This window comes from Sebastes fasciatus, chromosome 11 (genome assembly GCF_043250625.1).
Source record: "Sebastes fasciatus isolate fSebFas1 chromosome 11, fSebFas1.pri, whole genome shotgun sequence".
Taxonomy (NCBI): Eukaryota; Metazoa; Chordata; class Actinopteri; order Perciformes; family Sebastidae; genus Sebastes; species Sebastes fasciatus.
This window is the reverse complement of record NC_133805.1, coordinates 30000505-30018319: the sequence shown is the minus strand read 5'-3', so window position 1 is coordinate 30018319 and position 17815 is coordinate 30000505. Positions and strand designations below refer to the sequence as shown.

Genomic DNA, 17815 nt, shown 5'->3' with positions numbered 1-17815 from the left:
AAGGGTTTAAAGGAGACTGACATAACAAAGAAAAGAGGTTCTTACTCTTTTATGTCTCTGCAGGTGGCTCCTCGGATCAAAGGCAGGATGATGGAGAAGGGCTCTGTTCTGATTGGCTATCAGCCTTTGGGAGCCAAAGTCAATTTCTTCAGGTGTGTGTTCTCCAATCCCGCCACACAACAAGAGGACATCGACTTCCTGCTGGACGAGATCACCCGGCTGGGTGATGACCTATGAGATCTGATGTGATTATTTGGTCTCACCCCACTTTGTGTCATTTTGAAGAAAATGAGTCCATCCAACTATGAGACCATTGTTTTACTGTGCCGTAGAGGGCTGCGGGGATGATGTATTTCTGTAGGCCAACCAGGAAGTTAGCATCGATCGCCCTGGATCCCTCAACAAAAACCCAATGGGATTGTTCCATTGGGTTTTGTATTATTGCAGAAAATCAGCTCTGTGGCAAACAAACGTTTATGATACATGTTTTATACAGCACAAATTCTTCTTCACAAATGAACACCACTTTTATGATTTTTGAAGTGTGAATGTAATCACCAGAAGTAAAAATCTAATGTTAGGCTATAAAGGAACTACACCACGGCGACATGAGCGCGAGTACACAAAACGAAGCTGTAACGGAGGACGAGTCGGCGTGATGATGTTTAGTAGTCTCATTTAGCCACCGTTTAACGTAAAAGCTTCAAAATTCACGAGTGGGGTATTTATTGATGTATTTTACGCTCATTCCTGTAGCACTATTAGCCTATGTTGTATCCAGCCTGGGTACACAGTCAAACAGGCTTCTGACAATGACTTCCAGCTACGCTCTACAGCCTCTGCTTAACATAACTTTATCATTTTACAGCATTGCTGTCCTACAGCATTATGGAGCCTTTTTCCAACATTAAAAATGTGGACTTTTTTTACTTACATTTACACTCTAGCAATCAATGTTTTCCATCCAATCTGCTGTGCGGTTTTAGGGTTGCCTCAATCAAGTTAATATATCTGAAAATATGTTTAATTGTATCTCTTAAAGCTGAAGTTGGCAAGTTGGAGCAAATATGATAAAAAAAAAAGTTATTTTTATAAAACGGTTACTATGTCCTGGCAAAAGTGCACGAGGCAGGTAATCTGAAAAAAAAAAAAATCATGTTGCTCCGGTGCTCCTAACGGCATCTGCAAGATTTCACAGACCGGAAAACAACCAATAGAAGTCGAGCTGGAGCCTGCCGTCTCTGAGCAGCTGTCAATCACTCGTAAACTCTGATCAAACTAAACCTCAAGAAAGTTTGTGACCTGGCAGCCATGTTTAGATCTGCTTAGGAAATACCAAGCACTGCCCCCCAGCCGTAGCAAACTTTCTCATTTTACAGCTAAACAGTACACAAGATGTTTCTGAAAACATTTGAGGAGAGAAATAGGCATTACAGTAACAGAATATTGATTCATATTTGATCAGTGCTGCCTAGTTTGACCATTTGATCGGAGTTTGCGAGTGACTGAACAGCCAATAGGAACGCTTTCTCTCTTTCTGAAATGACCTGATTGGCCAAAGTCTCCCATCATGGGCTAGATTTTCTAAAGCCTGAAAACAGAGCCATGAGGAGGTGCAGAAGTCTAGTTATCTCTAAGAACACTTGAATTACAATATGATGAAAGATTATGGAATTTTTGCCCAATGATGCCAAAAATATTCTGCCTACTGAAGCTTTAAACTTAGGGTGGGTGATGTTTTTCAAATACATTTGTTATTTTATGTCAGTTGAAATTGTCATTACATTCAGACAGCAATCAATAAATCAAATGATCTGACCAAAAAAAAAAGAATCGGGTATCTGTGGCTGTTGCAGGACTGAATGAAAAGATTGGACGGCTACCTGTCCGTCTATCTGAGTGCACTCGGTCCGTCATGATAATTTATGGGGAGTATTTTAGAAGGGAGGCCTGAAGGAACGGACTGTCAGTGTTGCCGACTTTCTCATCAAGTTGTGTCAGAGATAATAAACTTGGGTATATGTTACAACATGGGAGGAAATATTTTCTCATCGAACTTCAAATATTCTATTTAGAAAGAATATTACAGTTCTTGAACAACCAACAATGCTTTTAAATGTTCCCACAAGCAGATTTCAAAGATACTGCAAGACTCTGCACAACTCTGCAATTGATTAATCTGATCAAAATTCCATTCAGTGACATGCAAGTCCTTGCTATACAAAACTTCAACCAGAAACCTGTTCCAAGAAACACATTCACTGCCTTCAGCAAACAGTCTATGCTGCACATTTATCTTATAGGTCCGTAGAGTTCAGTCAACTATTGAACTTAAAGTAACTCTAATGGATGAGTTCTCAGGGAAAATGGGCAGAAAGAGAACCTAACTTTTATTCTGTGTATTAATAAGTGAAAGGATTAAAAACTAGCCCAAAAGTTGCCATTAAGATAACAGACCATATTTAAAAATGTATTATAAATTTATTGAAAAATAGAATTAGTACATTTAATTTGAAATTCATTTTTAATATTAAATTGTATCTTTAAAACCAAGAGTTGTCTTGTGGAGTGCAGCAGTGCTCAGCAGCGTGTGTTCCTTCTGTGTCCACCTGGAAGAAGAAATGCAGTGCATTAAAAGGCAAAGAAAGCCTGCTTTTCATCTCTTAAGTCATGAATACGTTCTTCAGGTTAGTTAGTGAATAGAACAGTAGAAACCTTTGTCCAATGTACTGAAATCTAGTAGCACGTTCCTACATAACAGTGGTTGACGCCATCTAGTAATAGCAGATTTTTTTTTTTTTTTTAAAGACAGTGTTGCAGCATTGAATTCAAATGAGAAGCTACTGGTATGGAAATAAAAGAAAGTCACGGCCTCAACGGTAATGACTAAACAAGCAGTGGAGTAGTAACGTTACCAAGCATGGAGAGACAGTAAATGAGTACAATTAACAACTTAAGGCTTCATCTACACACTCTACGGAGTAAAGCACATTGCCACCGACAGATGAGTGACCACTTTATTTGGCTCATTTTCTGTAAACAGTGTAGCATTAAAGTATAGAAAGAGACGAAACAGCCGCTGCCGCCATATTGGACTGAAACCGCTTATTTATAATATTGTTATTGTTCAACACAGGACATTTTGGTAGAGACATTGAATATAACAATAAAATAGAACTAATTTTGTTTTACTTTTTTAACGGTACTTTGTAGTCGGACGTTTTACTGGTAGTCGCTTTCAGTCCATAATGGCGGAAACGTGGCTTTGCTGATACAATGGAACGAGTAGTTGACATTCACTTCTTGGCATTATACGTTCTTTGATTAAAGCATGGTGGAATTAGCAAGCTAGCTATATAGCTAGCTTTCCGCCATGCTTTAATGCTACACTTATAGAAAATGAGCCCAACAGCGGGATGGTGGTCAGTGTCAGTGCCCCACCGCTCCGGAGAAGGACAAGCTACCTAGCTAACTTGCCAGCCATCCGTCTCCGGAGCTGCGTCTGCTCTCTTCCCGGCGAGCTGCGACCACAGCTCGCCTTTACAGCCCACTGACATGTTGTCACCATAACAACAACAACTGCCGTTTTCTTTTCTACGAGTCAAATGACCATAGAAAACAGTTCAATGTCTGTTCTACTCCTATTCTATTTCTATGTTTCATTAATTAACAATCTAGAGTTATGATCATTTGATGTGTGTGGACGTTTGGTCTGCACCATTAAAAACAATGTTCCCACCAATCTTCACAAACCAAACTAAAGAATTTTTCAATCTAGTCTTTGATTTGAATAAAAGCCTCAATTTCCAAAGCAATCTGCACCGCGTGATCTCGATCACCCGTCCCGACACAAGCAAGAAGAAGAGCTGCGATTCTCACCTTGAGGTTTCACAGGTTTGCTAAATCCGTTGTAGGCTTCCTGCTGGCTGCTGTGCTTTTCTGTAGACATAGAGAGAGAGGTTGTTTATGGTCCCTCTGCTTGGTGTCCAACATGATCACACAATTTCTTTGCTAAAGTCCCAACAGTTTGTTTTTCTGTGCCCTCTTACTGGTTTGAAGTGGACGGGTTTAATTGGGGGGGGAAAATAAGATGTTATATACTTGTGTTCACTAGTCATTATCAAACCACACTCGCAGTCCTGAAGTTGACTATACAATTTAAAAATGCTTATTTAGTCTGCAGATTTTCTGGCTTTGGGAAATGTCTATTTCTTTTAAGAATGTTTTACATTAACATGTTACATGTTATACTTTTAATACCAGAATCATTAAAAAAATCCATCAGCCTACTCGGCGGCGTTCTCTCTTGAAGAAAACTTTGTTTTTCTCTCATACCTCCACGGTGAAATAACAATGACAAAACAGAGAGGTCTTTATGAACAAAGTAAATAGAGGTCGGGTTAACAGCAAAACAATATCAAAACGTCCCGTCTCCCAGTCTCATTTTTCCAGTCGTAGGCTCACTACTTCCCAAACACACACATCTTCTCTAAAACCTGACTATTAAAAACACTACGCTACTTGTCCAAAGTGTTTTGAGTAGTACGATTTTAGCATAGATGCATGCGTTTGGAAAATTGTGAACATACAACTGGATAAATGAGACTAGGATTGTATAAGCTTGTATTTTGTATACAAGCTTATGCTGGAAAATAATACTTAACAGTATAAATGTTTTTTTCTTAAAAAAAAAAAAAAAAATTAAAATAAAAAGTGTGGTCTTGCAGGAGTTTGGTCATAAACCAAAGTGAAATTCTGACATGATGATGGCGTGCTGCATCAGCTATATCAATTCTAGATCACATGCTTTACCTCAGGGCGCCACCTTCTGGGGGTTGTGGTCACCTAAAAAAATAGTAATAAAATAATAAGTTTTAAAATTCCCAGTGGGCGCCTTTCATCATTTTCTGCATTGAGCTAACAAATGAAAAAAATAAAGATAAACACTTTTCACCCCTGTGAGTCTCTTTCATCTCCCTGGCTGCACTTATTTGTTAATAAAATTATAAGTTGTAGTGAAACTGACCAAACACTTTAAAGCCAACAATATCAGGGACCAATTGTTTATTTATATTATAATAAATACTGTGATTTATGAAGATAAATCTAAATTTTTGTCTTAAAACCATTGCGATGTCTGATGTGTGTGTTGGGCTAGAGCCGGCCCTGCTTTACCTCTGTTCTTCCAGTGATTCTTCTGGTTTTTCTGCATTTGTCCCTTCACGCAGAATCCGTCTGCTTGGCCATTGTTTCCTTTCTTCACATCTATAAGATAAGTAACCGTTAAAGCATTGCACACATTTTTCCTTAGGAGGCAACAGGACACAGCACATGTTCAGCATTGTAGAATCAGGAGGATGATCACCTGAATATTTAAAAAACTGTCTTCTGACTGGTCCCGTGCCGATCTTCTCCTTACATGAAGCACACTGCTGGAGTTCAATACACTGGATGCCGCAGTCCACTAAATGTCCCTTTGACGGAGACACTTCGGCCATCTTCTGGTCAGCCATCGGGACACACAGTTGCTCGTTTCTCAGTTGACCAACTTCTTCGTTCCCGCATGCTCCATCCTCCATTTCCACTCGGTTTTGGCCTGCAGTTGAGGTCGTCAAACCTGCCGCCGAGTTCAAGAGGGGAGTTTCTTCCTGCTCGGGAGAGCAGGCGCTTTTCTCCTGCTGCTCATTTACAATGAGAGATTCCTGGTTTGGGCTTCGATTAGCCTCTGGTTCAGAAGAACTATTTTTGTCGTCATCCTCTTCAGTGGGGGTAGATAAAACTATCTGACTCTGTGGCAGGCGAGTCGGGGAAGCTAAGGGATCTTTTTCTGAAGGAGCCGTGCTCTGGACTTGCTTTGGTCGGATCTCAGAGGCATCAATGTCACTTTCAATTTCTGGCTTCTTTGGTAGACTTTGCTTCTCAGGGGGGGTATTGTAAATGAGCCAGCTGTCCGACATCAGAACAGAGTCAGAAAAGGAACACCTGCGACGCGTCCGTCTCCTCTCTTTACTTGCTTTGACAATTAGGTTGTCATTTAGGGTCAACGGTGTACCATTTTCAACATCCTCCGTCATCTCGACTATGACTTCTGGCTCAAACGTGCTGTTGTGCAACAGCCACTCCTTAGTGGGGATACAGGGGGCCAGAGACTCCACCGACCAAACAGACTCATTAATTTTTCTCTTCATCTGAAAGCTATTAAAAGACTTTTGATAGGGAGTGATGTCTGTCGTGTCTTCATGTGGATTTGTCTCATCGCCATTTTCTTGCTCATTGTCAGGGAGCTTATGGGATGTGTTTAGTGAATGTAGCAGTTCATCTCTGTAGGGTATGCCGACCAATCCCACAGGCTCATTTTCTCTTCTAGAGTTGACCTTTTGCTCTTCGTGAGCTTCTCTTAGTTTGGGGATCTTGGAATGGGTTGCGGTGTCCGTAGAGCTCAAGTTACTCTCGGCGTCATTAGCATCAGCACAGTCAGCCATTGGACCATTCTTGCTCTCAGTTGGACTCTGGTTAACGGACTTATCATGCTTTACTTCGGTTCTGTAAGACGGAAGCTGGTGGTCATTCTGAGCCAGCTTCTCGGCCATTTGCAGCATCGCTGCCTGCGGCGTGCTACCTCCCCAACTCATCAGAATGTCAGGAACAGAGATGCGTCTCTCTTTGACAACCTCCTCCTCTTGTTGAGAAGAGGTACACACAGGGACCATACTACCTGAAGAACCCACCGACCATATGTTGCAGTGACTGTTTCTGCAAGGGGGGACGTTCTCCTGACCGACACTGTCTTTACGGCTCTTCTGCGTCTCTAGCGTTCCTCTGATACAGGACTGGACGGTCTTCGTCTTAGTAGGATGTAGGGCGTTAAAGCCATGTTTGACTGTGCCAGTCCTTTTAACCTGGGTGTCGTTTGCATTACTGCTGGGTAAGGTGTAGTTCTCAACCTCGGCAGAGCTTCGCTTTTGGGAGCTGGAGCTCGAAGACGAGGGAGATCCACGCCCAGAATCTGAGCGGACGAGGGGGCTTTCTTCATCGTAGCTCCCATGGCCTCTCCGCGTGGGTTCTGTTTGGACCTCACAGTTCACAGTTTCTCTAATGGGGCCAGTATGAGGCAGACGAACTCTGTGGGCCTGGTTTGGGTTCTGGTAGGGTGCACTGGGAGCGTGGACCTGGGGGTGGAGCAAGCGTCTGTAGTCCACTGGTTGAACGTGAGGGTGGGGCATAATGTAGGCTGGAGCCTCCATATAAGGCAGAGGAGGGGGGAATTGGGGCATCACCATACCATAGCCTGAGAGGTAGAAAAAAAAAAGGTATTGGTCATATAAACTGATGTCCAATGATGAGATGTTGGTTCAAATCCAACAAGTACAGCCTTACAATATTATACCAGAGTTTATATAACTTTTGTAGAAGAAGTTTACAAATAAAAAAGTTTCATACATTACATGTCAGAACTATAGAGTGCTCCAGGGATGACGTATTTTTGTAGGCTGCATCGCTGCTTGCAGCTTTAATTATTGATGTATTTTATGTCGTAGAACAAAGCCTTAAAATCTCTTCTGCTTGTGTTAACCACAGACCTTATTTCAGGCATCTAACTAAGAACCCATTAAAAAATCCCATTGACTTCCTGACGAGGGACAGGAAGTGCTAGAATGCTAACTCATTACAAGGTTTTAGGACTCATTCCTGTAGCAGTCCATTGCATTGGGATACAAACGTTTGGTACAGGTGTTCATGTTATTGTGGCCACCACTTTATCAAACAAACTGCACCCAGTAGTAAAAGTCATTTCAGCTTTCACCTTTTATATATTGTAATAGAAAAAAGGGAATCAATGGCATGTCTAAAACCTGAAAATATCACCACCAAAGTTTGAAAAAGAAAAAAAACACAAAACTCACCCATGCCTGGGAAGCCTGCAAAGGGGTTATAGGAGAAGGGCATGGGCCACTGGTAGTGGAGGAAAGGGGGTGGAGGTGGAGCAGGGACGTAGAGGAAGGGCCGACCGTAGACGTGGTGTGGGGGATGGGATGAAGGTCCCGGGTCTTGGCTCGTGCCATGCAGTCCCGGATCCTGCTGCTGAGGGGTCGCTCCGCTGCAGTTAGCGCGAGTGTGTAGGTTCCCTCCATTTGGTCCTGGATGAGCTGGTGGAGGTCTGTTCACGGCCGCCGTTGCTGCCATATTCGACCTACAGGAGGTGGAGGGAGAAGGAATGTTAAGACAGCTGTGCATCCACATTAGTACATTCCCAAAACAGCTGGCCAAGGTAGATTTTAGCGAACATTACTCAAACAGGAGGAAACAGTGCTTTTTTGGGACTATTTGGAGTAAATTCACATTACTGGTAATAACATTAAGTAGGCCTATATTATAAGCATCCACAACTCACTACGGCAGTTAAGATAAGACATTAGCAGCTAACCTGTGTTTAACTGCACACACCTTTTCACAGCAGACATATCACAGCAGGAAAGAAGGGACATAAAGCTGCAGTCAGTAACTTTGAGTAAATATGATAAAAAGGTTATTTTCATAAAACGGTCACTATATCCTGACCAGTGTTTGAAGTTTAAAATAATAAGTGGCAGTACTCTTATTCACATGTTGCCGTTGTGTGTATCGGCCGGTATCAGAAAACTTTTGTGACTTTTTCCTATTTATTCATTATTTCTTTAATATACTGTGTCAGTCAATATTAGTTGCGACTTGGGCTACGCATCTCCTATAGTAGGCCTATAATACTCCCAATAATATTCTAACGGGAACATTACAGGGTTAAGGTGGTGTGTTTGTACGTAGTGTTAATACTTAAAGTGCTTTCCTGTGTTATGAGGCATCACTAATATATTACAGGATGTCTAGAGGCTGGAATCAACAGCAGCCAGTCAGACAGGCAGGTATACATGCAGAGCTGAGGTGTTTTAGCTCTTCATTCAGGTCTTAGGAGCAGTGTCCCAGTCAGGATGCTCCTACATATTCTACAGAGACAGTCTGAATTTATACACCAAATAAACTAGGAGATATTTTAAGGTTTTTGACTTAAGACTATGCAATTTTACATATTTTTGGACCCTTATTATTATTATTATTATTATTACTACTACTAGTTAAATTATCGTATTTACACATTTATCACAGTCTTTGTCTTAACATTTAATTCTTTTGCAAGCCCCCGAAAAAAATAGTTTTAAAATGTGAAATAAGACAACCCAGACAGTTTTTTGTGGGCTGTCTAAATCAGAAAACATGTGATTCCACAAGCCATTCGGATCTGGCTCCCCTTCCCATGTCACATGCAGCCTCATTAGAATATACCGCCCACAGCTTGAGAACTACCTTTGTAAAGGTGCCCCATGATGTTATCTCAAGCCAATCAGGGCAGACTGGGCTTTTTCAGGAGAAAGCTCTTAAAGAGACAGGCATTAAAACGGAGCGTTTCAGACAGAGGGTGAATACAGGGATATTCAGACAGACCGGATGAGAAAAATAATGTGTTTTTTGAACATTAAAGCATGTAAACATGTTCTAGTAGAACCCCGAAATACAAGTATAAAACTGGAAATGAGCATGATATGTCTCCTTTAAATGACATTCATGACAAAGGAACATTTTAATTTCAGCTGGTTTTGCTGCCAGAAGCAACTGAAATGTTCACACACCACGACATGACAGAGTTTAATCATTCATGCACATAGTGTTTATTAGTGGTTCTGTCTGATCCTCTTATGTCCTTTTCCTTTTATTTTGTTAATAATTCCAAGTTTCAAACTGTGCATTATGTACTTTAAAGTGGATAAGTGAACCAAAATACAAATTTAAATAGCTTGAAGCTCTAAAGTGAAGAATAACAGCAAATCAATTAAAATAAAATCCAATATGAGGAATGACAGTAAAACATGAGACACGGTTCTACAATAATCCTGAACTGGATTATTTACTGCCACCACACAGAAATCATGCTTTCAAATCTTTCACATGCATTTTGTGATAAAAATGTTGAATCACTTTACCTGGTTGAGAACGCGGACATGAAAAACACAGAGCAACACACACAGTGATTAAAGGTAAGCAGCAGACACACCTGAGTTTAAGTAGCTGCTGATCAGTCAAGTGTGTGTGCCATCAGCTCATCTAGAGTTTTGAAGCAGCACTGAGGTCACCAGAACACTAGATGGAGCCAAACTCCAGTCAGACAATGAAGGGCTCAGCTGGCTGCTCTGAAAGCTGCTATCAATCTTCCATCAGATATACTTTGTCTGGTTTATATTTTGCACAGTTTTTCAACGCCATAGCTCTTCCACCTATTCAGTGAACCTTCCTGTATGGAGGACGGAACCTACCAAAATAAAAAAAATGAATCAATAAATAATTAAATGACTCGATAAATATATAAATATATTATTATTAATTCCCGTATTTATTTACACTTCTGTTTATTTTTTTAAATTTTCCTTTTATTTATTGATGTATTGATCTTATAAATTAATTTATTCATTTTTGCATTTATTATTTATTTTTTGCAGTTATTTTTTATTTGCCCCAGAACGTTTGCTTTATTAGTTGTGTTGTCCAGACTAGATACTGTACACTTAGACAATTCCGAAAAACCCAGAGCTATCTTCACCTTGCCCTTCAGGGCCTCCATACAAAAGGGCAAATCTCTCTTTTTGTGAGTGGAGCTTTAGAAGTCTTGTGATATCTAGTATGTTTGTGTTTGCTGTATTATGTAAGTGCCAATGTTGGCACTGTAAACATATTCAGCAGGGAAAAGACTGTACCTTCAGTTTGACCTTAGTTAGTGTGTGGAAGTGGGAGTAAGACAGAAGGTCATCATTTGGAATCTTTATTTATTTTTTATTTTTTTTGCTTCAAGGACTGACATTAACATTGCACTGCCCACTACTTGACCCTGCTCATTCTGGGACTGATTTGAGGGCAACTAAACTGGAAAAACAAAGTTTGGAAACTTGTGTTTGGTTGATTATTTCTCTGTTGTTACAATGCTAATTGGCATTGTTGGAAAGCCTGTTTATTTACCTTCGCAATGATGTCCAACTTGTAAGGATCATGCATTTGTGGGATGAGCAGCACAGCTGATTATGTGGGTAGCGCCCAAGACAAAATTTGCCAAAATGCTCCGTCAATGGTAAACAGTGTATTTTGCTGTTGGTGTTGACTCTTGTTTTGAGTTGTTTGGTGGATTGGATGATTGAACTCTCTATCAGTAACAAGGAACAAACAAGACATATTGACAATTTTACACTTTATTCCTTTAAAACACCGTCAGGAGCCTCAGTAGCGGTGGAAGATCCATACGCAGCCACAACAGCCTGGCACCTCCTCCTCATGCTGGTCACCAACCTGGTCACACGTTGCTGTGGGATGGCGTTCCATTCCTCAACCAGGATTCGTTGCAGGTCAGCCCGCGTGGTTGTGTTGGTCACTCTAACACGTACAGCACGCCCAAGCTGATCCTACAAGTGTTGAATTGGGTTGAGGTGTGGACTCTTGGCAGGCTGTTCCATTCTCTCTACTCCCACATTGTGGAGGTAGTCTGTGATAACCCTGGCTCTGTGGGGGCGAGCGTTGTCATCTTGGAGGATGAAGTTAGGTCCCAGATTGTGGAGATATGGGATCGCCACTGGCTGCAGAATCTCATCCCGATATCTCACTGCATTGAGATGGCCTTCAATGATGACAAGCCTTGTTTTGCCAGTGAGAGAGATGCGGCCCCACACCATGACACTGCCCCCACCAAAAGCTGTTACTCCATCGGTGCAACAATCAGCATAGCGTTCTCCGCCTCGTCTCCATACTTTCACCCTGCCATCCAGCATTTCACAGACAGAACCTGGACTCATCGCTAAACATGACATTCCCCCACAAGTTCAGGTTCCATTGTCTGTGTTGTCGACACCAGCGCAAACGGGCCTGACGGTGAAGGGCAGTCATTGCAGGCTTCCTGATAGCCTTATGAGAATACACTGTTTACCATTGGCAGAGCATTTTGGCAAATTTTTCTTGGGCGCTACCCACATAATCAGCTGTGCTGCTCATCCAACAAATGCATGATCCTTACAAGTTGGACATCATTGCGAAGGTAAAGAAACAGGCTTTCCAACGATGTAAAATACAATGCCAATTAGCATTGAAACAACAGAGAAATAATCCACCAAACACAAGTTTCCGAACTTTGTTTTTCCAGTATATAATGAAAAACTTTCCTCTTGAACACAACAACAGAGTAGCGGAAGATGGGGGTAGGCGCCACCTTATCAACATTTGAAACCTCTCCTTCTCTTTTAGAGGATTACAGCTTTAGACAGAATCTGTAATGAACAGCAAATATCGTATAAACAAAAAGCCACGTTCATTAGAGAAATACTTCTTTCCCAGAGATCTTTTCATGACCTCCTTTCCATCGAGGTCAAGGAAAAGTATGGAGGACAGAACCTGCCAAAATCAAAAATAAATGAATGAATAAATAAATGACTCAATAAATAAATATATCATTAAATGTAGCAATTTCTTTTATTTCTTTTATATTTATTTTTCAATGTATGACCCCATGAAACACGTTGAGTGGCAGCCCTCTCATTTGCATAATGAGGTAGAAATTCATAGAGAAATGTAAAAAGAAATGTGTAAAGAAATGTATAAAGAAAAGAATACAGAAATAAATAAGTTTGGGGAAATAAATAAGGATTGAAAAGCAAAGGCAAAATTGTGCAGAAATGAATAATAAATACATGCACGAATACCTAAATAGATACATACATTTATAAATACGTATGAGAAATTGAAAAATAAATGAACAAATAAATGAACAAATAAAAAATAAAAGCAAAAATAAATAAATAATACATGCAAAAATGAAAACATAAATTTTTTAAATGTATAAAAATAAAGACATATATAAATGAAAGGGAAAATTAAACAGAAGAGTAAATAAATAAGGGAATTAATACAACGATAAATACATAAAAAAGCAAATTTAAACAGAAATGTCAATTTATGTCACATTTTATCTTATTATTATTTTTATTATTACTTTGTTATATTTAATGACATAGTAATTTATTTATCGAGTCATTTTTGTATTGATTTTTAATTTTGGCAGGTTCCGTCCTACATAGAGAAGTGGTTAGAAGAGGACTTGAATCCTCTCCGGCACAAGGCTAGTTGCTGTATAGATACACAAAACCAAGGTTACATTACAGATGTTCCTACCTATCACATCTGTGCCTACACTTAACGCCCAGCACAGTGGCTTTTCTTTCACAAAGTAAAACTATTTTCTGGAGTGTATTATTGCATTTATACCATGGCCATTTACCACAAGAGAAAGTTTGTGATTAAGCCATTCAAAAGTTTAACCCCTGGTTAGGTTCGTCTTGTGGTATGAACCATATTGTTGCTACGGTTACCTGGGGTTAAATATCCCTTGCCCACTGTTTCAAACTGTGCTGTTGACTGGAAGTGTAAGTAGATAGTAAAACCCACAGCAATGAGTGGCATTATAAGTGTAAAGCAATGTTTATCACAGGATGATTTCATACACATTTCTTACAGTTCTCATTTGATGCATCTGCCTCATAGCAGGTCTAAGCAGCCATGGTACGCTGATAAAAAGACATGACAAGGTTAGAAAGGACAGCGTGATGCATAATGGATCAAGTTCAACCCATCCGGCCTCTTTGGAAAATCATTTATGAATGTGCATTCATATTCCATACATTAAAAATTGAGATCCATGGCCAAATCTGATTGGCTTGTTGAATCAGATGTTTTCTGATCTAGGCAGCCCACAAAAGAACTCCCATCCCATGTCCCCCACTATAGTTAACTTTGGTGCATATTCGTGCATACCCAGAAAATACCATATTGCACAGTTTTGCACTGATTCACACACAGAGATATTTCTAAGGCCATGAACCCTAGCAGAATAATCAAGGTGTGGTCCCGTCAGGAAGAGCGGTTCTGTTTCCAGATAGGCCCGCCGCTCAGGTCAGCCTGCAAACTGTTCCAAGGAAAAGCTGTTTTTTACACCCCCTCTTTTCTATATTTCATGATATGAACATGCAGTTGTCATGGTTACTGTTGTCACTCAGCCGTGGAGAGAGTGGCATTGTACGTTACTCTGGGATGGGGGGAGGGGTGTCAGTAGTGCCAGAGAGAGGAAGTTGGTGAGGGAATCCTTTCATTACATAATATTTGGAGTTAACACAGAGGATTAGTCATGCATCTCTCTCTCTCTCAAAGCAGAACAGAATCTGTGGAGCAGCAGATTAACGAGAATCATGTTTACAATCACAACACAAACCCTCATGTTCATAAATCCCATCTTCAGTTTCTCTCTCCTCTCTCTGTCTGCCATGGTCGCTCTCTCTCTAAAACACTGGCCTAGTATGTGAAGCAGAGAGCCCATTCACATTCATCAAAGCCCCTTTCATATCCTGACAGCAACGCTACACGCACACACACACACACACACACACACACACACACACACACACACACACACACACACACACACACACACACACACACACACACACACACAGTAAACGTCTCCAGTTTGCCTTTGAAGTGGACATGGCATTGTTAGCCATTTTTTGTAGCTCTGTGGTGCTGCTGCCAATTCTGGCTCATCTGTCCTCTCATTAATATCCCCTCCAGATTCATCAGACAGGAGGGGACAAGGACAAGGACAGAGTGGAGACAGGATGGACCATTAAAGGGGACACATCACGCTCATTTCCAGGTTCATACTTGTGTTTTGGGTTTCTATCTTTATGTGCTTTAATGTTCAAAAAACACATAATTTTTCTCATAGTGTCTGTCTGAATATCCCTGTATTCACCCTCTGTCTGAAATGCTCTGTTTTAGCGCCTGTCTCTTTAAGAACCCCTCCTGAAAAAGCCCAGTCTGCTCTGATTGGCTTGAGATAAAAAATATGGTGCACCTTTGCAAAGGTAGTTCAGATTAGGGATCCGCCGATCCGATACTGAGTATCGGTCTCGGTCCGATGCTGGCCATAATCACTGTCTGGACGGTATGTTCTAATGAGCCTGAATGTGACACAGGAAGGGGAGCCAAATTTTATTGGCTTGTCGAATCAAATGTTTTCTGATCTAAACAGCCCACAAAAAAACTGACTGGGTTGTATTATTTCACAGTCTGTGGGTTGGTAGGAACTCCAGATACCAAAATGTATGAGCACAAGGACTGAAAAAGTGAGTTTGTCATGGTATGTCTACCAGGACCAGGTGAAATTTGGATTTGGAGGCCACTCTAGGGTTAGGGTCCAACCCCCCTGAACCCTAACCCTAGTTTTAAGACAAAAATTCAGATTTTTCTTCACAATAACTGTATTTATTATAATATAAATAAACAATTGGTCCCTGATATTGTTGGCTTAAAAGTGGTGGCACCCTAGGCGACCGATGATTTGTCCCCTAGGGCCGTCTCTCGCCCTTTTGGTGCCCTATAGGAACAATTGGGATTTGGAGGCCCTCGCCCGCTGCCACTCTAGGGTTAGGGTCCAACCCCCCTGAACCCTAACCCTAGTTTTAAGACAAAAATTCAGATTTTTATTAAAAATCATAAATAACTGTATATATTAAAATATAAATAAACTGTCGGTCCCTGATATTGTTGGCTTATTGGCATTTAGTCAGTTTCACTACAACGAGAGTTATGGGGGTGAAAATATCTTTCTTTCTTTCTTTGTCTGTCATTGGTTACCTCAGTGTAGAAAATGAGGAAGGATGCCCACTGCCATTTAAAAAAAAAATTATATATATATTTTTTTTAGAGGGCGACCAGTGCCCCGCAGAAGGTGGTGCCCTAGGCAACCGCCTATATGGCATATGCCTTAACAGGACCAAAAACAACAGTATTTGTGGATTTGTCTCTTTGCCGAAAATGTGAACACATGAATGTCCCACTCTAGAGTCAGTTTGTCCGTTCTGGGCTACTGTAGAAACATGGTGGCTGGCTCCGTGAAGAGGACCCGCTCCCTTTGTAAGAGATGCTCGTTGTAAGGTAACGAAAACACAATGATTCTTAGTTTCAGGTGATTAAAAAAAATACTTATTGATATTATATTCCATTTCTGCCAATAGATCCCCCTAAATACTACACACTGGACCTTTAAGTCTCTGTCATCATGTCCCCCTCCCGTCCATCACTGCAGCTGTGACACTGAAAGAGACTGTCAGAGACTGTTTAATGGCCAAATGTCTAACAAAGACCGTCCAGCTAATGGTTCGTGATGATGGGAACTCAAACAAAGGACTCACCAACAAACAGCCAAACATTGTTACATAAGGCCATCACTAGCCAATACCACTTGCCCCCCTCTCAAATGTCGCAGTACTGTTTCACAGTTGATTTAAAATAGAATCTTAATTCATAGTTGTATGAGAGGCGACTGTTCGTAAACAACAATAGCGGCTCCTGAAGAGGTGAGTGTAGATGTTCCAGTAGCATCAGTTTTATCAGAACTGGAGAGTATTTCTTCATTGAAAGATAAGCAAAGAACGACACTGAATGTGTAAAGTACTGCGATGTTTTTGCCTTCAGTTAGTTTTGCTCTCTTTAGTTTGATTGACAGATCAAAAAATACCTACCAAGTATTTTTTGAAAGTGCCTTTTCCAAACAGTTTCCCATGACGTCTTCTCAGATGGGTTCTGTAGAACCAACCATCTGACAGGGTCAGGTTAATGAAAGTCTGCATTACGTTAAGTTTTATGTGAAATACATTAGTTATTACAACAAAGCATCCCATCCTCCCTCATTCAAATTTTGTAAAACCAAATACAATTCTTCACTCAAAGGAAGTGATGAAACTGGACCAACATAAAGTTGCACTTTTGCACTTGAGCATCTTTAAAAGTTAAACTGCATCTGTTAAAAATACTTTAAGGTCCAGTGTGTTGGTCTATTGGCAGAAATGGAATATAATATACACAAGTATGTTTTCGTGTTTTCGTTACCTTAGAATGATCCGTTTATATCTCCTCCTCTTCACCGAGTCTGCTATGTTGTACCGCCATGTTTCTACAGTAGCCCAGAGCGGACAAACCACTCTAGATACACTAGCTATAGATAACTCTAGAGAGGGCCATTCGAGTTTTCACGTTTTCGCATTTTCACGTCGGCCACCGCAGTTCTCCTTGGCACACGGGAGTTGGTTGCAATGCTGCAACCTCACCTCTAGATACTGCCAAATACTATATACTGCACCTTTAATGCACTGTACGCAACAGGACACAGTTTGCTTTGAGCAAATTGTTCACTTTAGCATGCTAACATGCTCATAATAGCTGTGTTTACATTCAATTGTCAAATGTGAATTTTAAGCAAACTTTTGAAATGTCGCAAAAAATAAATGTGAGCGAATAAACTCGGTTACAGCGTAGTTTGGTCAGAAGTTGCTGCTATAGGCTATGCATGGCTGTAATCCACCAGAAAGTAGAGTAGAAGTAGTAGTGGTTGCGAACCAGAAACAAAACAAGTTGCCTTGCCCATCCAACCATCTTTGAGAGAAAAATGGAGAGGTCTTCAGGAATTAGTTTTAATAGTTCATTCACGTCAGCTAGTATTGGTCATGTTTCATGCTGTCCGAGGACAAAGACAAGCATTCACACGTTGTTGGAATATCCGGGAAGACGGCAACAGCCGAAACAGCTGACCAGTCATGTGAGTTAAATGTTCGCTACGTCAGAATTTATTCAGCAAAGGCGTTTCCATATTACATTTAGAGCATCAACTCTTATTCGACAAAGGCAAAAAACACTTTAAGCA

General features: G+C 40.7%; 2 protein-coding genes across 2 annotated transcripts in view; one reads left to right on the top strand and one right to left on the bottom strand.

Moving 5' to 3' along the window:
• The window catches only part of gad3 (glutamate decarboxylase 3), a 28688-nt gene extending 26220 nt beyond the window's left edge, over window positions 1-2468 (top strand). The window contains exon 16 of the mRNA XM_074652219.1: window positions 64-2468. Coding sequence (XP_074508320.1) covers window positions 64-237 — 174 coding nt within the window. The 3' untranslated portion in view covers window positions 238-2468. The remainder of the gene's footprint in view (window positions 1-63) is intronic.
• Window positions 2462-10124, bottom strand: LOC141777706 (uncharacterized). The gene is made up of 6 exons (XM_074652218.1): window positions 10014-10124; window positions 7905-8191; window positions 5366-7288; window positions 5176-5265; window positions 3880-3939; window positions 2462-2609 (listed from the first exon to the last, which is right to left on the bottom strand). The coding sequence occupies exons 1-6, from the start codon at window positions 10031-10033 to the stop codon at window positions 2581-2583; spliced, it is 2409 nt and encodes an 802-aa protein (XP_074508319.1). The 5' UTR covers window positions 10034-10124; the 3' UTR covers window positions 2462-2580.
• Window positions 10125-17815: the final 7691 nt, after the last annotated feature.

Excerpts from the sequence above, each read along its gene's own strand:
- LOC141777706 (XM_074652218.1), bottom strand. The coding sequence starts at position 10,033 with ATGTCCGCGTTCTCAACCAG. Across the intron at positions 5,266-5,365 it reads ACAGTTTTTTAAATATTCAG|ATGTGAAGAAAGGAAACAAT; the intron begins GTGATCATCCTC and ends CTTATCTTATAG. Across the intron at positions 3,940-5,175 it reads GAATCACTGGAAGAACAGAG|AAAAGCACAGCAGCCAGCAG; the intron begins GTAAAGCAGGGC and ends CTATGTCTACAG.